The sequence below is a fragment of the Lepus europaeus genome, chromosome 18 (assembly GCF_033115175.1).
Source record: "Lepus europaeus isolate LE1 chromosome 18, mLepTim1.pri, whole genome shotgun sequence".
In the NCBI taxonomy this organism is placed as follows: Eukaryota; Metazoa; Chordata; class Mammalia; order Lagomorpha; family Leporidae; genus Lepus; species Lepus europaeus.
Window position 1 is genome coordinate 45782633 of NC_084844.1, and position 17867 is coordinate 45800499.

Consider the following 17867-nt stretch of genomic DNA (forward strand, 5'->3'; position numbering starts at 1 on the left):
TAAACACCACCACCACCACCACCACCACCACCCCCCGGGGAAGTTTTGGAAGACCCCAGCTATGCCTGGATTCCCGACATTTTTGCACCAAAATAAACTTATTTTTTCAGTTTCCACGAACTTTTTGAAGTACCCTAGTGCAAGATGTGGCATCCTCCAAACCACGTACAACAGAGAGCACAAGACATACATGCACAGAGAAATAACTGGCAGTATGACCCAGCCTGACCAGCAAAGAGAGAGAGAGAGACAGAGAGAGAGAGACAGAGAGACAGAGAGAGAGAGAGAGGTGTGTGTGGGGGGGAGATATTCAGTGGGGTCCAAAGTGGCCTCAGGCTTTGGGCTGGGGAGCGGAGGGAAAGGAACTAGGAGAAAGCGTGCAAAACTCGAGTGCGGGGCTGGGGGGAATCCTTGGGGAAGTGTGGTTGTGGTGGTGGTGGTGTGTGTGTGTGTGGGGGGGAATTAAGGGCCGGGCAAGGGAGCGTAGACGCGGGGAAAAGAGGGCCAAGTCCAGGTCCTTTCATCGCTCAGGTCCCGGGCATTCCTGTCAGAGGGGAGCCGTGCCCGTCAGGTCTGTACTCGGGGCGGCTTCCCCGCGCACTTCGGCCTGACCGAGGGAGCCCGGCCGGCCGCCCCAGAGCCAGCTGCGGCAGACCCTGCCCCGGGGACCGCGGCCCCGGGCCGGCCACGGAGGGGGCGTGGCGTGGGCGGGCCCAAGGGGGCGGGGCTCTGCGTTCCCTCGCGCCCGCCGCCGCCGCCGCCGCCGCCGCCGCCGCCTCCGCCCGCCGCGCGGACTGAGGGAGCGCGATCGCCGCCGCCTGCCGCCCGCGTGCCCGGGCTGCGGTGGGCCAGGATGTCGGGCTTCCTGGAGGAGCTGCTCGGCGAGAAGCTGGTGACGGGCGGCGGCGAAGAGGTGGACGTGCACTCGCTGGGCGCCCGCGGCATCTCGCTGCTCGGGCTCTACTTCGGCTGCAGCCTGAGCGCCCCCTGCGCGCAGCTCAGCGCCAGCCTGGCCGCCTTCTACGGCCGCCTGAGGGGCGACGCGGCGGCCGGGCCGGGGGCCGGGCCGGGGCCGGGGGCCGGCGCGGCCGCGGAGCCCGAGCCGCGGAGCCGCCTGGAGATCGTCTTCGTGTCCTCAGACCAGGACCAGCGGCAGTGGCAGGACTTCGTGCGGGACATGCCGTGGCTGGCGCTGCCCTACAAGGAGAAGCACAGAAAGGTGAGCGGCGCGGGCCTCGCCGGCGCCCCCGGCCTCGGGCCGCACTCCCGGGAGCCGGGCCCCAGCCTCCGGCGTGGCGCCCGCCTCCCCGCCGGCTGCTCTCTGCGCCCGCGCCGCGTCCCCGCACCCCTGCGGGCTGGGGGCTCCCGCGGCAACTCCGCGGGGCGCGGGGCCGGGTTGCGCCCGCGCTGCCCAACTTTGACACCTCTCGGCCCCCCCGCCGCCCCAGGCCCGGGCTCACGTCCCCCTCATCGAGGGGGCGGCCGTGCTGGGGGCTCCGACCCGGGGGTCCCCCGCCGCCAGCCCCCCCCCCCAGTAGAGGTGCCGGGAGGGGCCCCTCTCTCGACCCCTTGACTCTGCGGATCCTCGTAGTGGGTGGGGGAGGGCGCTAGCCCCCTACCCACAATGCCCGAACCAGGAAGTTTCCTTTCTTTCCCCAAGAAATCTGTTTTCCTGGGGGCCCCTCCCCTTGGGACTGGGGACCTGGAAGCCGAGGCCGAGGTCAGACCGCCCCCAACCCTGCCGTGGGCAGGCAGCCGCCGGGGGTGGCCCGGGGCGAGGAGGGAGCTCGCCCCGTCTCGCTTCTTCCTCCTCCCGCTGCTACCCCCACCCCGGCTGAGTTAGGGGCCACCGGGGAGCTTTTCATTGTCTGACTGTCCAGCTCGCTCCCAGGCACTTGCCGCCCTCACTTTCGCGGTGGGCCGCCGTTGTCTTGGCGTGCTTCGCGTGAACTGCTGGGCTGATCCCATAGGTGCAGCAGGGCTGGAGGAACGGGGATTTGGGGAGATTTATGCTTCGCTGTCAACTTCTCCGTCCTCCCGGTTTGCTGCTGAAATTAGTTTGGGTTTCTGAGTGCGTCTGTTGGATGAAGATGTCTGGTTTAATAAAACAAACCCAGGGGTGTTTGTCACGCATAGAAACAGAAAAGGGTTTGGAGCGGGCTTGCTTCAGGAGTGTGCCCGAGGCAGGGGTGTGAATCCAGACCCTTCCGTGTCTGAGGGGGTCTCAGTTTATGGAGTGGACAGAAGGGCTGCTCGGGCGTTTAGCTTCCCCTGGGGAGGATGGTAACACATGCCATGTGTTTCTTTTACGGGTGTGGATCTTGTTGGGAAGCATGATTTAGATTTAGTGAGAGCAAAAGGCTTATGCTGGGACCCCAAATGTCTCGAGTAAATCACCCATCCCTAAGCGGGGAAAGTTACCGAAGTGGGATTTAAAGTATGAAATACAGTGGAACAGATAGAGTTTGTGTATTTAACGTGGCAAAAACATGGGTTCCCTAACCACACAGAGGCAGGACTTGGCATTTTCACCACTTCTTAGATTATTCTATCCATGTTTGATTTATATGTGTGATAGGGTATGAATATACATGGCTAGTACTTTCTGTTTCCAAATATGCAAATTTTATGTGGTGGTTGTTTTATGATCCTTTTGAGTATAGAAAAAATTTTTTTCAATGTAATGGCGAGTTTCTGTTGTGGCCAAAAATCTGTTTAAAATGATGTTCTTATTGGGCAATGCAAATAATTTCTAGCTTTTGAAAACATACAACGATGGTAAAATGTTGCAGCCTAAGGCCTATTGTGCTTTGTACAGAAGGGGAATGAATTGGCTGAATAGTTAGAATATGGAGCAAATTGAGATGTTTTGCAAATGTTTAAAGCTTTTTCAGAAAAAGGGAAATATTCGATACAAAGTAGCACATGCCTGCTTCTCTGTGCCCTGGCAGGTCCCTTTGTATGCAAAGAAGTGTTGCGTGGTCCTAGCCTGGACCTGCCAGTACCGCTAGCTAGGAAGAGACTGGATGACACAGCGCAGACTCATTCGAAAATACAGTGTAGAGTGCCGAACGTGCCTCAACCTTGGTGCCGGGGCTTCTGAGATATCTTATATTTTGCACAGAATGTTTCTGACTCACATCCTACGGTTCACTTTGTTCCCTAAAACTGGTCAGTTTTTGAGGTGGCTTCTGCCCCTCGATGTTCCTGAACAGGTGACTCCAGATCTCAGAAACACGCCCAGGGGTGTGCCCAGGGTGAAAAGCTTCCACTGTGCTTGCTATGGAAAACATACTCTTGGAAGTTACAAAAGCCATATCCACGCTCTGGAAGGGAAACACAGAGGAAACAGCGCGTTCCTTTTCTGTAACTGGCAGTTTGGGGCTCTCTTGTTCCACATTGGAGTGGATAGGAGTCTGTGAGTTTGTGATGCCAATTTCACCTTAAGAACAGTGAGAAGTCGGAGCACCCCCAGTGCAGGGCCCCGGATGGATGAACACTTCACTCCTTGTGGACAGACTCTGTTTTTTCACCATCTATAAAAATAACTTTAAAGAAGGGAATTTTGTTTTACAACTGAAGGAAAAGCAAAGATCCAGATTACTTTTTAAAGTTCTCATTAACATTTGTTCTCTCAAACCATTTGTGTACTTCTTCCCATTGGGATAACGAAGGATATGGTTCTAATTAGTTATTGGCTGGCATTTCTCTAAAGAAAATTGAAAAATTATGGTGGGGAAAGAAAATGCTGTGTGGTATGTCTTTTTTTTCTTCTTCTTCTTTTATTAATTTCTGCTTTACAGAGTAAGAAAGTCTGGGGATGACCATATATGCTAAGTCTGCATTTTGCCTGGCTCCTCTCACCTTGATTGGAGCTGTGAGGAAAAAAATAAATAATTCCAGTATCTTTTTTTAAATTATGGAAGATTGTCCTGTTTCTGCTTGTTTCAGCGGTAGGTACTAAAGTCATTGAAACTTTTTTTTTCTTTTTTTGGCTTCCAGCACGCACACATTATCACACAGCTGTATAGAAATTGTAATTAGATGATAGTAGAACTTTGAGTGCATTTGTAAGAGCACTTATGCCAGGAAGCCTGTAATCCTGAAGTTCAGGCAGTTAGACTTGTTTTAATAAGTAGCTTGGTAGATGTTATTCACAGTTGCTGAAGAGAGAGAATGTGACAAAGAGTTGCAAGGTGGTGAAGATCTGGTCTTTTAGGATTTGGTTGTTCCTTCAGGTCAGTGTAAGTTACTCAGTTGCTGAAACCAGAGAGTCTGTCTCCAGGGTCTATGTCGGCATTTTAGAGGTGAGCCTGGTTTTGGTTTGAAAGCCACAGGTCTCAGCTTTGCCTGGCCTGGTGCCTGATGTGAAACATTTGGTTGGGGTGAGTGTGTTGACATCAAAGGGTACAGAGCAGTAGCTTCCCTCTGGATGGGTTTATTGGGCTCTGGCTTGGTCTTAGAACTTCCCAAGTGATAGAAAAGGGCAAGAGAATGTTGGGGAGGGCAAGTGGCAGAGTCTGGGGTTTGGTCCAGTATCCCTGGTCTACATGCTGCAGCCAGGAGGGGAGGGTGCATCTTCCAGCCACCCTGTGTGGCTGCTCTGGGTGGTTCTTTTGGTTCATGTCAAATCAGAGACTTGGCCTAGAATTCATCTGCGTCCCTTTGTAGGCTCTTTGGGTAGAACAAGATTTGGTGTCCCCTTGGTCTTAGAACTCCGTCTCTCTCAAGCTTCCTCAAATCCAAATACTACGCCAATAAGACAGTGGTTTCCAGGATGCTAGCAGATCACTGCGTCTTTTCTTCTATTCACTTTTAAGGTGACAAAAGATGGCAAAAAAAAAAAAAAAAACAAAAAAACAAAAAAAAAAAAAACAACCAGCTTTAAAAATTAGGTGTGGGCCAGCTCTAGTGCTGGCATCCATATGGGCACCGGTTCATGTCCTGGCTGCTCCACTTCCTATGCAGCTCTCTGCTATGGCCTGGGAAAGCAGCAGAGGATGGCCCAAGTCCTTGGGCCTCTGCACCCACCTGGGATACCCAGAAGAAGCTCCTGGTTCCTGGCTTTGGATCTGTCCAGCTCTGGCCATTGTGGCCACTTGGGGAGTGGACCAGTGGATAGAAGACTCTCTCTCTCTCTCTCTCTCTCTCTCTCTCTCTGTCTCTCTGCCTCTGCCTCTCTGTAACTCTGCCTTTCAATAATATATAAAAATAAATCTTTTAAAAAAATGTTTTTTTCCAGGGGCTGGCACTGTAGTATAGTGGGTAAAGTCACCTCTAGCAGTGCCAGCATGTGGGAGCTGATTAGAGTCCTGGCTGTTCCACTTCCAATCCAGCTCTCTACTATGGCCTAGGAAAGCAGTAGAGGATGGCCTAAGTCCTTGGGCCTCTGCACCTCTGTGGGAGACCCAGAAGAAGCCCCTGGCTCCTGGGTTTAGATCGGCCCAGCTCTGGCCATTGTGGCCATTTGGGGAGTGAACCAGTGATGGAAGACTTTTCTCTACCTTTCTCTCTGTCTCTCTCTGTAACTCTGCCTCTCAAATAAATAAATAAATAAATAACAAAACAAAAATTAGATGTGGGGTAGATGTTGTGGCACAATGGGTTAAGTTTCTTGCAACTCTCACATCCCATACCAGAGTGCCAGTTCAAGATTCAACTCTTCTGTTTCCAATCCAACTTTCCACTAATGCATGTTGGGAAACAGCAGATAATGGTCCAAGTGCTTGGGCCCCTGCCACCCATGTGGGAAGATCTCACTCTTGAAGATAAGTGCTCTCTTTCTCTCCTATCTGCTGGTTCACTTCCCAAAGGCCTGCAGCAGCTGGGAATGAGCCAAGTGGAAGCCAGGGGTCTGGAACTCCATTTGGATCTTCTATGTGAGTGGCAGAGACCTAAGTCCTTGAGCTATTACCTGCCATCTTCCCAGTGCACAGTAGCAAGAAGCTGGATCAGAAGTGGAGCCAGAACTTGAATCCAGGACTTCTGACTCACAATGAGGGCATTGTTTGCAGCATCTTAACCACTGTGCTAAATACCAACTCCCATGAGGTGTATGTATATATTTAAATTTATTTGAAAGGCAGAGTTTGATAGAGGGAGACACACACACACACATAGACACACACACACAGATCTTCCATCCACTGGTTCACTCTCTAAATGGCCACAACAACTGGGCCAAGTGGAAGCCAGCAGCATGGAATTCCATCTGGGGCTCCCAAGTGGGTGGCAGTGGCTCAGGTACTCAGGCCATCTTCCGCTGCTTTCCCAGGCACATTAGCAGGGAGTTGGTTTGGAAGTGGAGTAGCTGGGACTCAGACTGGCGCTCATATAGGATGCTGGCATCCCAGGTAGTAGCTTAACCCACCACAGTTAGAGCCACAGTGGTTCTAGCCATGGTGCCAGTGCCCCATTTTTAACTTCTCAGAGCAATGACTTATAAGCATACAAAGTCATTGAAAGGGGTTCAAATCGGAAAGAATGAAACAACAAAAGCAAATGAATGGAAAATAATAGTATCCCCTGAAGTTCTGGAAGATTATTGATACTTGTTGAGCTCCATTTTTATGTTTACTAGTGAAACCCAAGACTACTGATCAGTGACACATGGGCATGATAAAGGCTGACAACATAAAGATGATCAGCAATCAGGCACCCTTCCTGAGAGAGAGTACGTACTTGGTGGTCACTTCGTGGCATGCCAAAGCTCTTCGGCATGTCTTGAGCTGAATTTGGCTGTTCAAATCTGGGCAGCTGGAGGATGAAAGTTTGCTGTTCTTTCATGTGGGAAATGGATGGTGGGGGGGTCTCTGGATAGTAAAACCCCTACGTCTCACATGAATGGGCCCACCTCCCTTCCCGGCTATGGGCTATGGAATCCATTGGATAGGGTTTTTCAGACATGTAGCCATGGGGGAATTGACACTTGGCTTCCAGTTAGCAGCTCAGGCCCTAGCTGTCCACAGCACTTGCTCATAGATGTGTCTCATGATCTTGGTGGGTGGGATGGGAGCCAGGGTACAAAGGAAAGCAATCGGTTTTGAAGTTAGGGTTGTGGATTGACTTGTTTTTAACTTCCACCCTCTTTTTATCACTTTTCTTTTCAGTGGGAGTCCTTGTTTTAATGTCTGCATAGATTTGAGAAAGGAGGCTTTGTGTTGTGTACAGCTGGGGTGGGAGGTGAACAGGTCCCTTGGGGGCTTTCTTTTTTTCTTATGGGGATTGGGGTTCCAGGGCTCCAGCTGTCCTGTTCAGAGCTAGATGGGCTCTTGACTGCCTGATTTCATTTCAGGACGGGAATATAGACTTGGCATAGGATGTGTTTTCTTTCTCTATGATCTGAATTCCCAGTGGTGTGTGGTGTTAACCACCAGGGTGCTTAGTTTTCCTGTATTTCATTAATTTACCATTATGCTTATTAAAAGGCAGTGAATACCGGCCATGGATTTAGAATCTTTTTGCAAATTCTGACTTTCATGAAGCCCTTGAAGAGTGGTGTTTTATAACTTGCCATTATTTTCAGAGTAAATAAGAGTCCTTGGGTCCCAGGAGCCATCCTTGATTCTCTTCCACCCCTCACATCCTAAAGGCACGGAGTCTTGTTGACTTGACCTCCTTGATAGCTCTTGCCTCCCTCCCATCTCTTCATTCCTGCTGTCACTGCTTGAGTTCAGGTTTCCTCTGGACTACTGCCGACCAATGTCCATCTCCTGGGGCTCTCTGCTTCCAATCCTGACCCCTTGAAATGGTTCTCTAGGCCAGAGCTTCTCAAATTGTCTGTCACTATGTATTTTTAAAATTTCCCAGCAGTCACACTGTTTTGTGGTCCTACTTCATGTAACTAGTGTGCAGCTTCAGTCACGTGTGATCCCTCACGTGGGTGGACAGAGTACCGACTGCCCTCTATCCCATTCTTTGAGGTGAGTCCATTGATCCCAAGCTTGAATGCAGCTGTTACGTCAAGCTCAGCCTCTCTCAGTGCCTCCTCTCCATCTCTGCACTCACCTTGTGCCGCAGCAGTGAGAGATGAGTGCCCAGAGCTGTCTGTAGAATGGAATGACAAGTGCAGAGACACAGCCCAGATCTTGGTCATTCTCCTGCTGAAGAATTCTTTAGGACTCTTCATAGCCTTTGTGGTGGTCCTGACTGGAGGGTGGTCCTGACTCTTCTCCAGCCTCGTCTCCCCACTGTGCTACTGGGCTCCACTGAACTTGGATTTCTGGAACGTGTAGTATTCTGTTTTTTTGCCCATCTGGCTGGGTTTACAGCTTCTGCACACAGCCCTGGTGTCCCCGTTCTAAGAGACGTCCCTCTCTTTTCCCTCTAGGTAGGACTCTTCTGTGAGCTTCCCTAGATTCTGTGCACCAATTTTTGAAAACAATTATTTTTTCTGTTTTGTTAGACTTTCAGTTCCTTTAGGACAGAAACCAACCAGAAAGGGAAGGGGATCAGGGTTGAGGTACTGAGAAATTAGATAGTGTCGCAGAAAACAGGCCTGCGATTTTAGATTGGTTAACTGGAAAACACAGGCGTTTCCAAATCACGTGAATTGAAATATGCACCTTCACGGTTACTTAGTTTGATTTCAGCATTTAATATTAGAGTTGGGCCTTAACTGAACTGTATTAATTTTATATCCTTTGTGCAGTTTGTGGGTGTTTTTGTTTTTGTGTGTTAATGAATATTTTAAAGAACACTTAACTGAGCAAATGAATGTCCCAGCTGGGAGAGTCCCGGTAGCTTCCTGCGCATCTGTGTTGCACTGTAATTCTGTGTTCTTGACTCTCCATTTCTGAAATGTCAAATAGCTTAAAATAGTTTCATATGCAGACCTCTCATCCCATGCTTTTATATTTCATAACTAGTGTGCGCTTCTCTAGCATCGTTCTTTCAAGGAATTCAAAATGCATGCATATTACATCTTCCAGCAACCAGTCATCGGCAGATATTAAGCGTTTTAACTGTTCAAAGCATGCTGGAGTCAGAGAATGAAGCAAAGAGAACCGATTAATAGATCAGGGTCACAGTGCCGGATGAAAGAGTTTGGCTGAACTCCCTTAAGTTCAGACTCGGTCTTTTCTGCTCGTGAAACTATATCTTAAAAAATGTTCACATCAAACATTCCCCACGGAAGAGGAGGGAGCTAAGTTCCCTTCAGTAAACGGCTTTGGGTCTGGATTCACTCTCGGTGTGCATAGAACGCTCTGAAATAAGATAGAGGGAGTTAAACTGCTTAAAACATGTGCTGTTGCCTGGCAGACAGGAGAGCCAGAACTTTTCTGTTGCTGCCTTTGCGTGGTGATGGTTTCTAAGGGTCTTTTTAATGATTCCGCTTTTTTTAGTTCAGCCTGGGAAGTGCCCCCAACTCCCCTTCATCCTATGCAAAGCCTGCAGGCTGTTTTAGTGCTTTTGTTCCCGAGACAAAATTGAACTTCAGGTATCCCGCCGAGATCCGAGGACTAAATCAGTCCTGCCTTTTATGAGGTTTTCAGAAACTGCTGTTCTGACTTCCAGTGAAATCTCAAACATGTGCCTTCTGCTTTATGACAAGGAAGAAGTAAGGTAATTGAACGTTCCCGAGTGCTCTTATTCCGGAGTGAAGCGCTGTAATGGAAACTTTTGTTCTGTGGCATCTGTGATTAAAAGCAAGCATAAATTCTCTACCGCTTGCTGGTCATAACTCTTGGGTCACATATACAATGTATTTTTGTATGAACTACACGTCAGAAAATCCTTTTTCAAAAGCGATCTCAGCTTAACATTCAACATTCCTTTCCATGAAATCTATCATCTCCTCCCCAGCTCCCCGTTGGAGTATTTCAATGTAGACACCAATTACAGATACATTCAAGTCATATTTCTACGGTTCACGAAGCTTTTATCTTGGATCGCTATTGAATAGTCACAAAACAGGGTGTGGTGAATTTTGCCGTCTAAGGGATCAGGTTTTCTCTTTGTTTTCCTAGGAGAATTTTATCCAGATGCATCAGTTCTGCAGTGTTTTATTTGTCTTTTTTGGTCAATATCCTTGGAATAAAAATATGAATGGATTTGGTCTGTTTAAAGTTCGAAGATGTTGCCTTTTTTCCCCTTTAAACACGATCGGGTCAAGACAGTTTTCTTTTGATCGTAGTGTGGCTCTCAGCACAGCTGCCTCATCTGTTACTCATTTCTCAGGGTTTGATGTAAAATATAAAGATTGTGCGGAACAACGTGCAGTAGGGAAAATCATGCTGCGACCCTCACTGCTCCAAAGGGGTGTGACTGTACGTGTGAGTGCAGCATTTTTTCAGTTTTAAGCATATAGGAGGGGGCCTCAAAAAGTTTCTGGAAGAAAGGAAGTAAAAGAGAAGTTTATTTTCATGTAAAAAATGGAAACCCATTCATAGCTTTTTGATAATACAGATTTTCCATCAACTTTTTGAAGTACTCATGTGCTTCAATGCAACTTTAAAAATCATTATTACCAAGGGATCTTTGAAATACTCCATTAGGAGCTGATGTTGTGGCCCAGTGGGGTCAGCCGCTGCTTGCAGTGCTGGGATCCCATTTGGGTGCTGGTTTGAGTCCCACCTACTCCACTTACAATCCAGCTGCCTGCGAATGCGCCTGAGAAAGCAGTGGAGGATGGTGCAAGTCCTTGGGCCTCTGCACAGTTCCAAGCTCCTGGTTTTAGTCTGGCCCATTCCTGGCCAGTGTCTCCATTTGGGGAGTGAAACAGTGGATGGAGGATCTCTCTCTCTCTCTCTCTCTTTGTCTTTGCCTCTCTATCTGTAACTCTGCCTTTCAAATAAATAAATAAATTTTTAAAAACATACTGTATTATTTTATATGAATATTTATTAAGACTTTAAAAAAATTTTATTTTGAAGCCAGAGGTTTATTATTATTATTATTATTATTATTATTTGACAGAGTTAGACAGTGAGAGAGAGACACACAGAGAGAAAGATCTTCCTTCCCTTGGTTCACCCCCAAATGGCCGCTACAGCCGGAACTATGCTGATCCAAACCAGGAGCCAGGTGCTTCTTCCTGGTCTCCCATGGGGGTGCAGGGGCCCAAGCACTTGGGCCATCCTCCACTGCCTTCCCAGGCCACAGCAGAGAGCTGGACTGGAAGAGGAGCAACCGAGACTAGAACCCGGCACCCATATGGGATGCTGGCGCTGCAGGCGGAGGATTAACCAAGTGAGCCACGGCGCTGGCCCCTAAAGCCAGAGATTTTTATTTTAATATTTAAAGCCAAGGCTGAGCCAGGCCAAAGCCAGGATCCAGGAACTTAAACAAGATCTCCCGCACGGGTAGTCATCACCGTCTGCCTCCCAGGGCATGCTTTCTCAGGAAGCTGGAGCCTGGAGTGCAGCTGGGACTCAAACCCTGATCCTTTGATATGGGAAGCTGGTGTCTCAAGCAGCTCCTTTACTGGGGCACCCATCCCCATAGCTAGTTCTTTGCATCTGGGATCTACCGTGTAGCTTGGTGCTTTGGTTTGGGTGTCGTTTGAATGTGTCCCCAAGGCTTCATGTGCTGAAATTTGATCTGCACTGGGAGATATTAAGAGGGTATGGTTCAGTGGTGGGATCTTTGGAAGCTGATTAGGATTAGATCAGGTTGTCCAGGCCAGGCCCATGATTGAATCCTGGTGGCTTTGTGAGAAGGGAGACCACAAGAGACACACAGACACACTGTCTGTTTCTCACCATGCGGTGCCCCGTGCCACTGTGGACCCTGCCAACAGGAACGCCTCACCAGATGGGACCCTCGACTTTGGACCAGGACTGTGAGCCAGAATAAACCTTTTCTTTCTAAATTAGCCAACCTCAGGTATTTCATGACAGTAACAAAAACCGAACTAGTACGCCTTGTTTCTCTTCAGTTTCCTAGTAGGACAGCAGTTATTATTCGTTATTATTCCTCTCCTCGTGTGTGGATAATTCCAGGCCGTCTCTATTAACCGGCTGCTCAGCGTTACTGGATGCACTCGTACTCTCTTTTGAGCTAAGGGAAGGTACAGGAGAGACACTGGTTTGTGCATCTCTCTCCTGCCATTTATTTATTTTTGAACTTCCAACTATAGAAGACTTTAAACATCACACAGTGGGGAAATAGTACAGTCTGTCTCTGTGCACCCTCCCAGATCCAATAGTCACCAACTCATGGATACCCACTCCCCTTCCTACTCCCTAGATTATTTTGGAGACAATCCCAGTTTATTTAAAAAGATTGATTTATTTATTTGAAAGTCAGAGTTGCAGAGAAAAAGGGAGAGGCAGAGAGAGAGAGAGATCTTCCTTCTGCAGGTTCACTCCCCACATGGCTGCAACTGCCACAGGCTAAGCCAGGCCAAAACCAAGATACAAGATCTTCATCTGAGTCTCCTGGCTGGGAGCAGGGGCCCAAACACTTGGGCCATCTTCTGCTGCTTTTCCCAGGCCATTAGCAGGGAGCTGGATCAAAAGTGGAACAGCCAGGACTTGAATCAGCACCTACATGGAATGCCAGTGTCACAGGTGGTGGCATAACCTGTTTTGCTACAACATTGGCCTCTATCATTTTCTTCATAAACATTTCATGAAGTAACTCTATTACAACATTACCACAGGGGTGGATATTTGGCCTAGTGGTTAAGATTGCTAGTTTGATGCTTACATCCATATCTGAGTGTCTGGGCTCAAGTCCCAGTTCTGCTTCCATTTCTAGCTTCCTGCTAATGTGAACCCTGGGAGGCAGCACATGATGACTTAAGGAGTTGGGTCTCTGTCATCCACGTGTGAGGCCTGGATTGAGTTCTGGGCTCCCAACATCAGCCCCAGATGCTGCAGGCATTTTGGTAGTGAATCAGCAGATGGGCACTCTCTCTTTCTGTCAGTCTCTGTCTTTCAAATAAAATAAATAAAAATTTGAAAATAAATAGAAGCACAGCATTATGTCATATCTAAAATAAATAGTAATTCTTTTTTAAAAGGTTTATTTATTTGAAAGAGTTACAGAGAGGCAGAGAGAGAAAGAGAAAGAGAGAGAGAGGTCTTCCATCTTCTGGTTCATTCCCCAAATGGTTGCAATGACAAGAGCTGGGCCAGAGCTGAAACCAGGAGCCAGAAGCTTCTTCTGGGTCTCCCACATGGGTTCAGAGGCCCAAGCACTTGGGCCATCTTCCTCTGATTTTCTAGGCTACTAACAGAGAGCTGGATGGGAAGAGGAGCAGCCAGGATTTGAACCGGCTCTCATATGGGGATGCCAGTGCCACATGTGGAGGCTTAACCTACCAAGCCACAGTGCCATCCCCACAGTAATTCTTTTATATCAAAATATCCCGTCGATGTTGAAATGTCCCTGTAAGTCTTGTAATTTTTTTTCACAGTAGGTTTGTTTCAGTCCAGGTAAGAACCACACATTACATTTGGCAGCTCTGCCTCTTAACCTGCGGTGAAGAGGGTCTTTTTTAACTTGCAGTTCCCCCCCACACATTCCCTCACAGTTTCCTTGTTGTTCCCTTTTACTTAAGCTTTCTCTGTTTACCATTTCGGCATAGTCCTGAATTTCTCTTGTCCATGCCTCCCCGTTATCTAGGTCTGCAGGATACTGACTCCTGGGTTAGAAGGGTCCTCCTGGCTGCAGGTAGCTGAGAAGTCTTGGCTCAGGTTGCCTTTATTTATTTATTTTACTTTTTTTTTTTTAAAGATTTTATTTTTATTTGAGAGGCAGAGTTATAGACAGAGAGAGGGAGAGACAGAGAGAAAGGTCTTCCGTCGGCTGGTGCACTCCCCAAGTAGCCATAATGGCTGGAACTGGCCAAATCTGAAGCCAGGAGCCAGGAGCTTCTTCTGAGTCTTCCACATGAGTGCAGGTGCTCAAGGACTTGGGTCATCTTCCACCGCTTTCTCAGGCCATATCAGAGAGCTGGATCGGAAGAGGAGCAGCCAGGACATGAACCAGCGCCCATATGGGATGCCAGTGCTGCAGGTGGAGGCTTAACCCGCTACACCACAGCGCCAGCTCCTCAGGTTGCCTTTAGACCTGGGTGCCTCAACTGCTGACCCCAGCCTGGGTTGCCTTTCCTCATCTCTGCTATGTTGTATCTGTGTGAGCCCTGACCTCTGGCAGGATGGTTTTCTCGCTGCTGTGAGAGCCACCAGCAGCCCTGGAGGCTAGCTTGGTCAACCTGGGACAACCCTGAGTCACACCCACAGCTGTGTAGCCAGAGGCTAGGGTCACACACCAGGTGGGCTGAGCATCTGGAAGGGGAGGTTCCTCAAGGGAAATCAGGGTGGGTTACTGTGGGGAATGTGCCCAGCAGGTGGTCATCCAGTCTGTGCCCATCCTCTCTTCGAAGAATTGCAGGAGTGTGAGATTCCCTGGTCCTTAAGCCATTTCTGTGATGTGCCTGTGTCTGAGCCCTGCCTTTCCAGGTTTGCCTGAGACCTCTCCTGCAGACTAGCCCCCAGACTGGGTTGCCTCACACACAAAGAGCAAGCGATGCATACCCTCCTTTGTTCCAGATCTTACCGAGGCAGACTGAGATTACAGTACCCTTTCTGACAATCACACTGTAGGCCCCAATCATATACCTGAGCAATAGAGATTTAATCTAAAATCTCATAATTAGCACTTTTAGGAATTTTTTTTAGATTTGATCAATTTTCATAGTCTGTTGAAGTCTTTGGATGCTGATGTGGTTGAATTGTGTGATCCATTCTAGACTTTTATTAGGCAGTTGACAAAAATGTTGACTAAATCTGGGGAGGAAGTCCCACCCATGGCACCCCACTGGAGAGCTCCTCCAGGCTAAACAGTGGTCTGAAATTACTTGTGTTTGATGGGTGCATGCTCACTTATAATTGATTGCTTCTTTTTCTTTTTTTAAATATCTATTTATTTAGTTGAAAGAGTTATACACAGAGAGAAGGAGAGGCAGAGAGAGAGAGAGAGAGGTCTTCCATCTGCTGGTTCACTTCCCAATCAGCCACAATTGGAGCTGGGCCGATCTGAGCCAGGAGCCAGGAGCTTCCTCTGGGTCTCCCATGCAGTTGCAGGGGCCCAAGGACTCGGGCCATCTTCCACTGCTTTCCTAGGCCATAACAGAGAGCTGGATTGGAAGAGGAGCAGCCAGGACTTGAACTGGTGCCCATATGGGATGCCGGCACTGCAGGCGGTGGCTTTACCTGCTGTGCCACAGCACTGGCCCTGATTGATTCGTTTTCTAAATGTGTGTTTAGTAATCATAATAAATGCTGTAGAGTCTGTTTAAGGGTTGCTGTCAAATTCACCAGTTGGTAGTTTGCAGTATCTCCCCTTTTCTGCTCTTCTGGAAATTGAAGTTCCTTTTACCTGTTGGTTGCTGTTGTGAAATCATAGACAATGGTTAAGTAATCTTGCGGCCTGTTTGTCCCTCTTGGTTGTAGTTCTACCTTGATGGAAGAGACTCACTCTGTCAGCTGGACAGCACAGTGTCCAGTTTCGCCTGACGGTATGTAGTTGAGCATCCTCTATTTGTCACATATATATGATAAATATATGACAAATATATATATATGACATATATATATGACAAATATAATGAAGATTTATTTATTTATTTGAAGACTTACAGAGAGAGAGGAAGAGAGATCTTCCATCCACTGGCGCACTCCCCAAATGGCCGGATTTGTTGAAACTGGGCCAGGCTGAAGCCAGGAGCCTGGAACTTCATCTGGGTCTCCCACGTGGGTGCAGAGACCCAAGTGCTTGGCCATCCTCTGCTGATTTCTCAGGCGCATTAGCAGGGAGCTGGATCCTAAGAGGACCAGCTGGGACCGGCACCCATATGGGATGCAGGCACGCAGGCACGGCACTGCAGCAGCAGCTTAAGTCTCAGCACGGCCCCCATGTGGCAATATTGACTGCTCTATCTCCTACCCCTAAACCCCCTTCCCCCATGTCTCATTAGGCCGCTAATAGAGCCTGAGGGTATCTTTTTCTTAATGTCATTCCCCCTCCCCCATCGGATGCAGGACAAGAACCCTGCTGGCTAATTAACTGTGGCATTTTGTTTTAAAATTCGCCATAGAGAGTTACTAGCTACAAAGCAATCCAGTATCCTTAGGCAGAGATGTTTGTTTTTCTTAATGTGTGACTTTATTTTGAAAAAATTACCTTATTTTGAAATGGATTTGTTTTCTTATCCAAGGCTTTGCCCATTTGAGATTACACACGAATCTCTTACACACATTGCGGTTTGGCACCTAAGAATTCTGACGGTTCAAACGTTAGGCATGAGGATGAATTGGAATTAAATGCCTTAAAACACTTTCCTGGGGGGAAATCGGTTTCCTAAATTTGTAGAAGGCCCCTGGCTTCAACCCTTAGCTGCATTGCTTTAAGCTTGTACAAGTGTTCTTAAGAGTAAAATACTACTTAATGCCCCTTGAACATATTGTCTTTCATTTGGATTTATGAAAGTATTAATTTGCAGGGACTGGTGGCACAGTTTCACTCTGCAGTGCTTTCTGAAGCAGCCTTCCTGCGAAGGCTCAGACTGTGACTTTTCCCTGAGATCAGCCAGTCTGTTTTGCCAGAGCCAATAGCTACCAGGCGAATGTGGTTTGTCTGTCTGGGTACCCAGCAGAGATTATGCCTTTACTGCCTACACCACTGCTTCTATGAAAAGCCACTTATATGCCTTTGCTCAGCATATTGCTAATACACTATTTTCTCACATAGTAGCTTTTTTTCCATTTCATTTTTTAATGGTAAAAATAACCCTCTTTCCAAAAATACCCACTGTTAATAGTGTCTTGTACTTCTTTCCAGAAAAACATGCATATACTGCATATATAAATGTTTATGCTTAAATATAGTTTACAGAAGTAGGTCCAGCATTTGCAGTTCCTTTTATTTTCTGGGAAGGCAGTACATTAAACAAAATTCAAGTGAAAGGAAAGATGTGCAGGGAAAAGTCTCCCTTCCGCTGTGGACCATAGTTTGCCTCCCTGAAAATAACTATCTTGATCACTTGCTTGTGTATCTCTCCAGAGGGTTTTAAACATCTGTGAGCACATCCATCTGTGTGAATGCACGCACCTGTGTTACACAGACTTTTCAATGAATCTTGTTAATATTCTTGGCTTCTGGCTGGCGCCATGGCTTAACAGACTAATCCTCCACCTTGCGGCGCCGGCACACCGGGTTCTAGTCCTGGTCGGAGCGCCGGATTCTATCCCGGTTGCCCCTCTTCCAGGCCAGCTCTTTGCTATGGCCCGGGAAGACAGTGGAGGATGGCCCAGGTCCTTGGGCCCTGCACCGCATGGGAGACCAGGAGAAGCACCTGGCTCCTGGCTTCGGATCAGCGCGATGCGCCGGCCATAGCGGCCATTGGAGAGTGAACCAAGGGCAAAAAGGAAGACCTTTCTCTCTGTCTCTCTCTCTCACTATCCACTCTGCCTGTCAAAAAAAAAAAAAAAAAAAAAAAAAAGAAAAATATTCTTGGCTTCCCTGATAGGTGCTGCTATATATATAGATACACACACACACACACATACATACATACATATATATATATTTGATTGATTTGAAAATCAGAATGACAGAGAGAGAAATCTCCCATCCACTATTTTACTCCCCAAATGGTTTCAACGGTTGGGGCTAGGCCAGGATGCAGCCAGGAGCCTGGAACTCCATCTGGGTCTCCCACAAGGATGGAGGGCCCCAAGAACTTGGATCATCTTCTGCTGCTTTCCCAGGCACATTAGCAGGATATGGGATGTCGGCATTGCAAAAATGCCAGCCCTAGGTGCTGCTTTTTCTGTCACAAGTGGGTAAAGGCTTAAAATGTCACTGTATGTCTCTATGATAAGGTGAGGACTGTCTGCCTTGGTAATGACCCTCCA

General features: G+C 48.0%; 1 protein-coding gene across 1 annotated transcript in view; it reads left to right on the forward strand.

Annotated features, from left to right (window-relative positions):
* The first annotated feature begins 811 nt into the window (after positions 1 to 811).
* Positions 812 to 17867, forward strand: part of NXN (nucleoredoxin) — a 166014-nt gene continuing 148958 nt past the window's right edge. Inside the window, exon 1 of the mRNA XM_062215800.1 lies at positions 812 to 1219. Within this exon, the coding sequence (XP_062071784.1) occupies positions 854 to 1219 (366 nt within the window). The 5' untranslated portion in view covers positions 812 to 853. The remainder of the gene's footprint in view (positions 1220 to 17867) is intronic.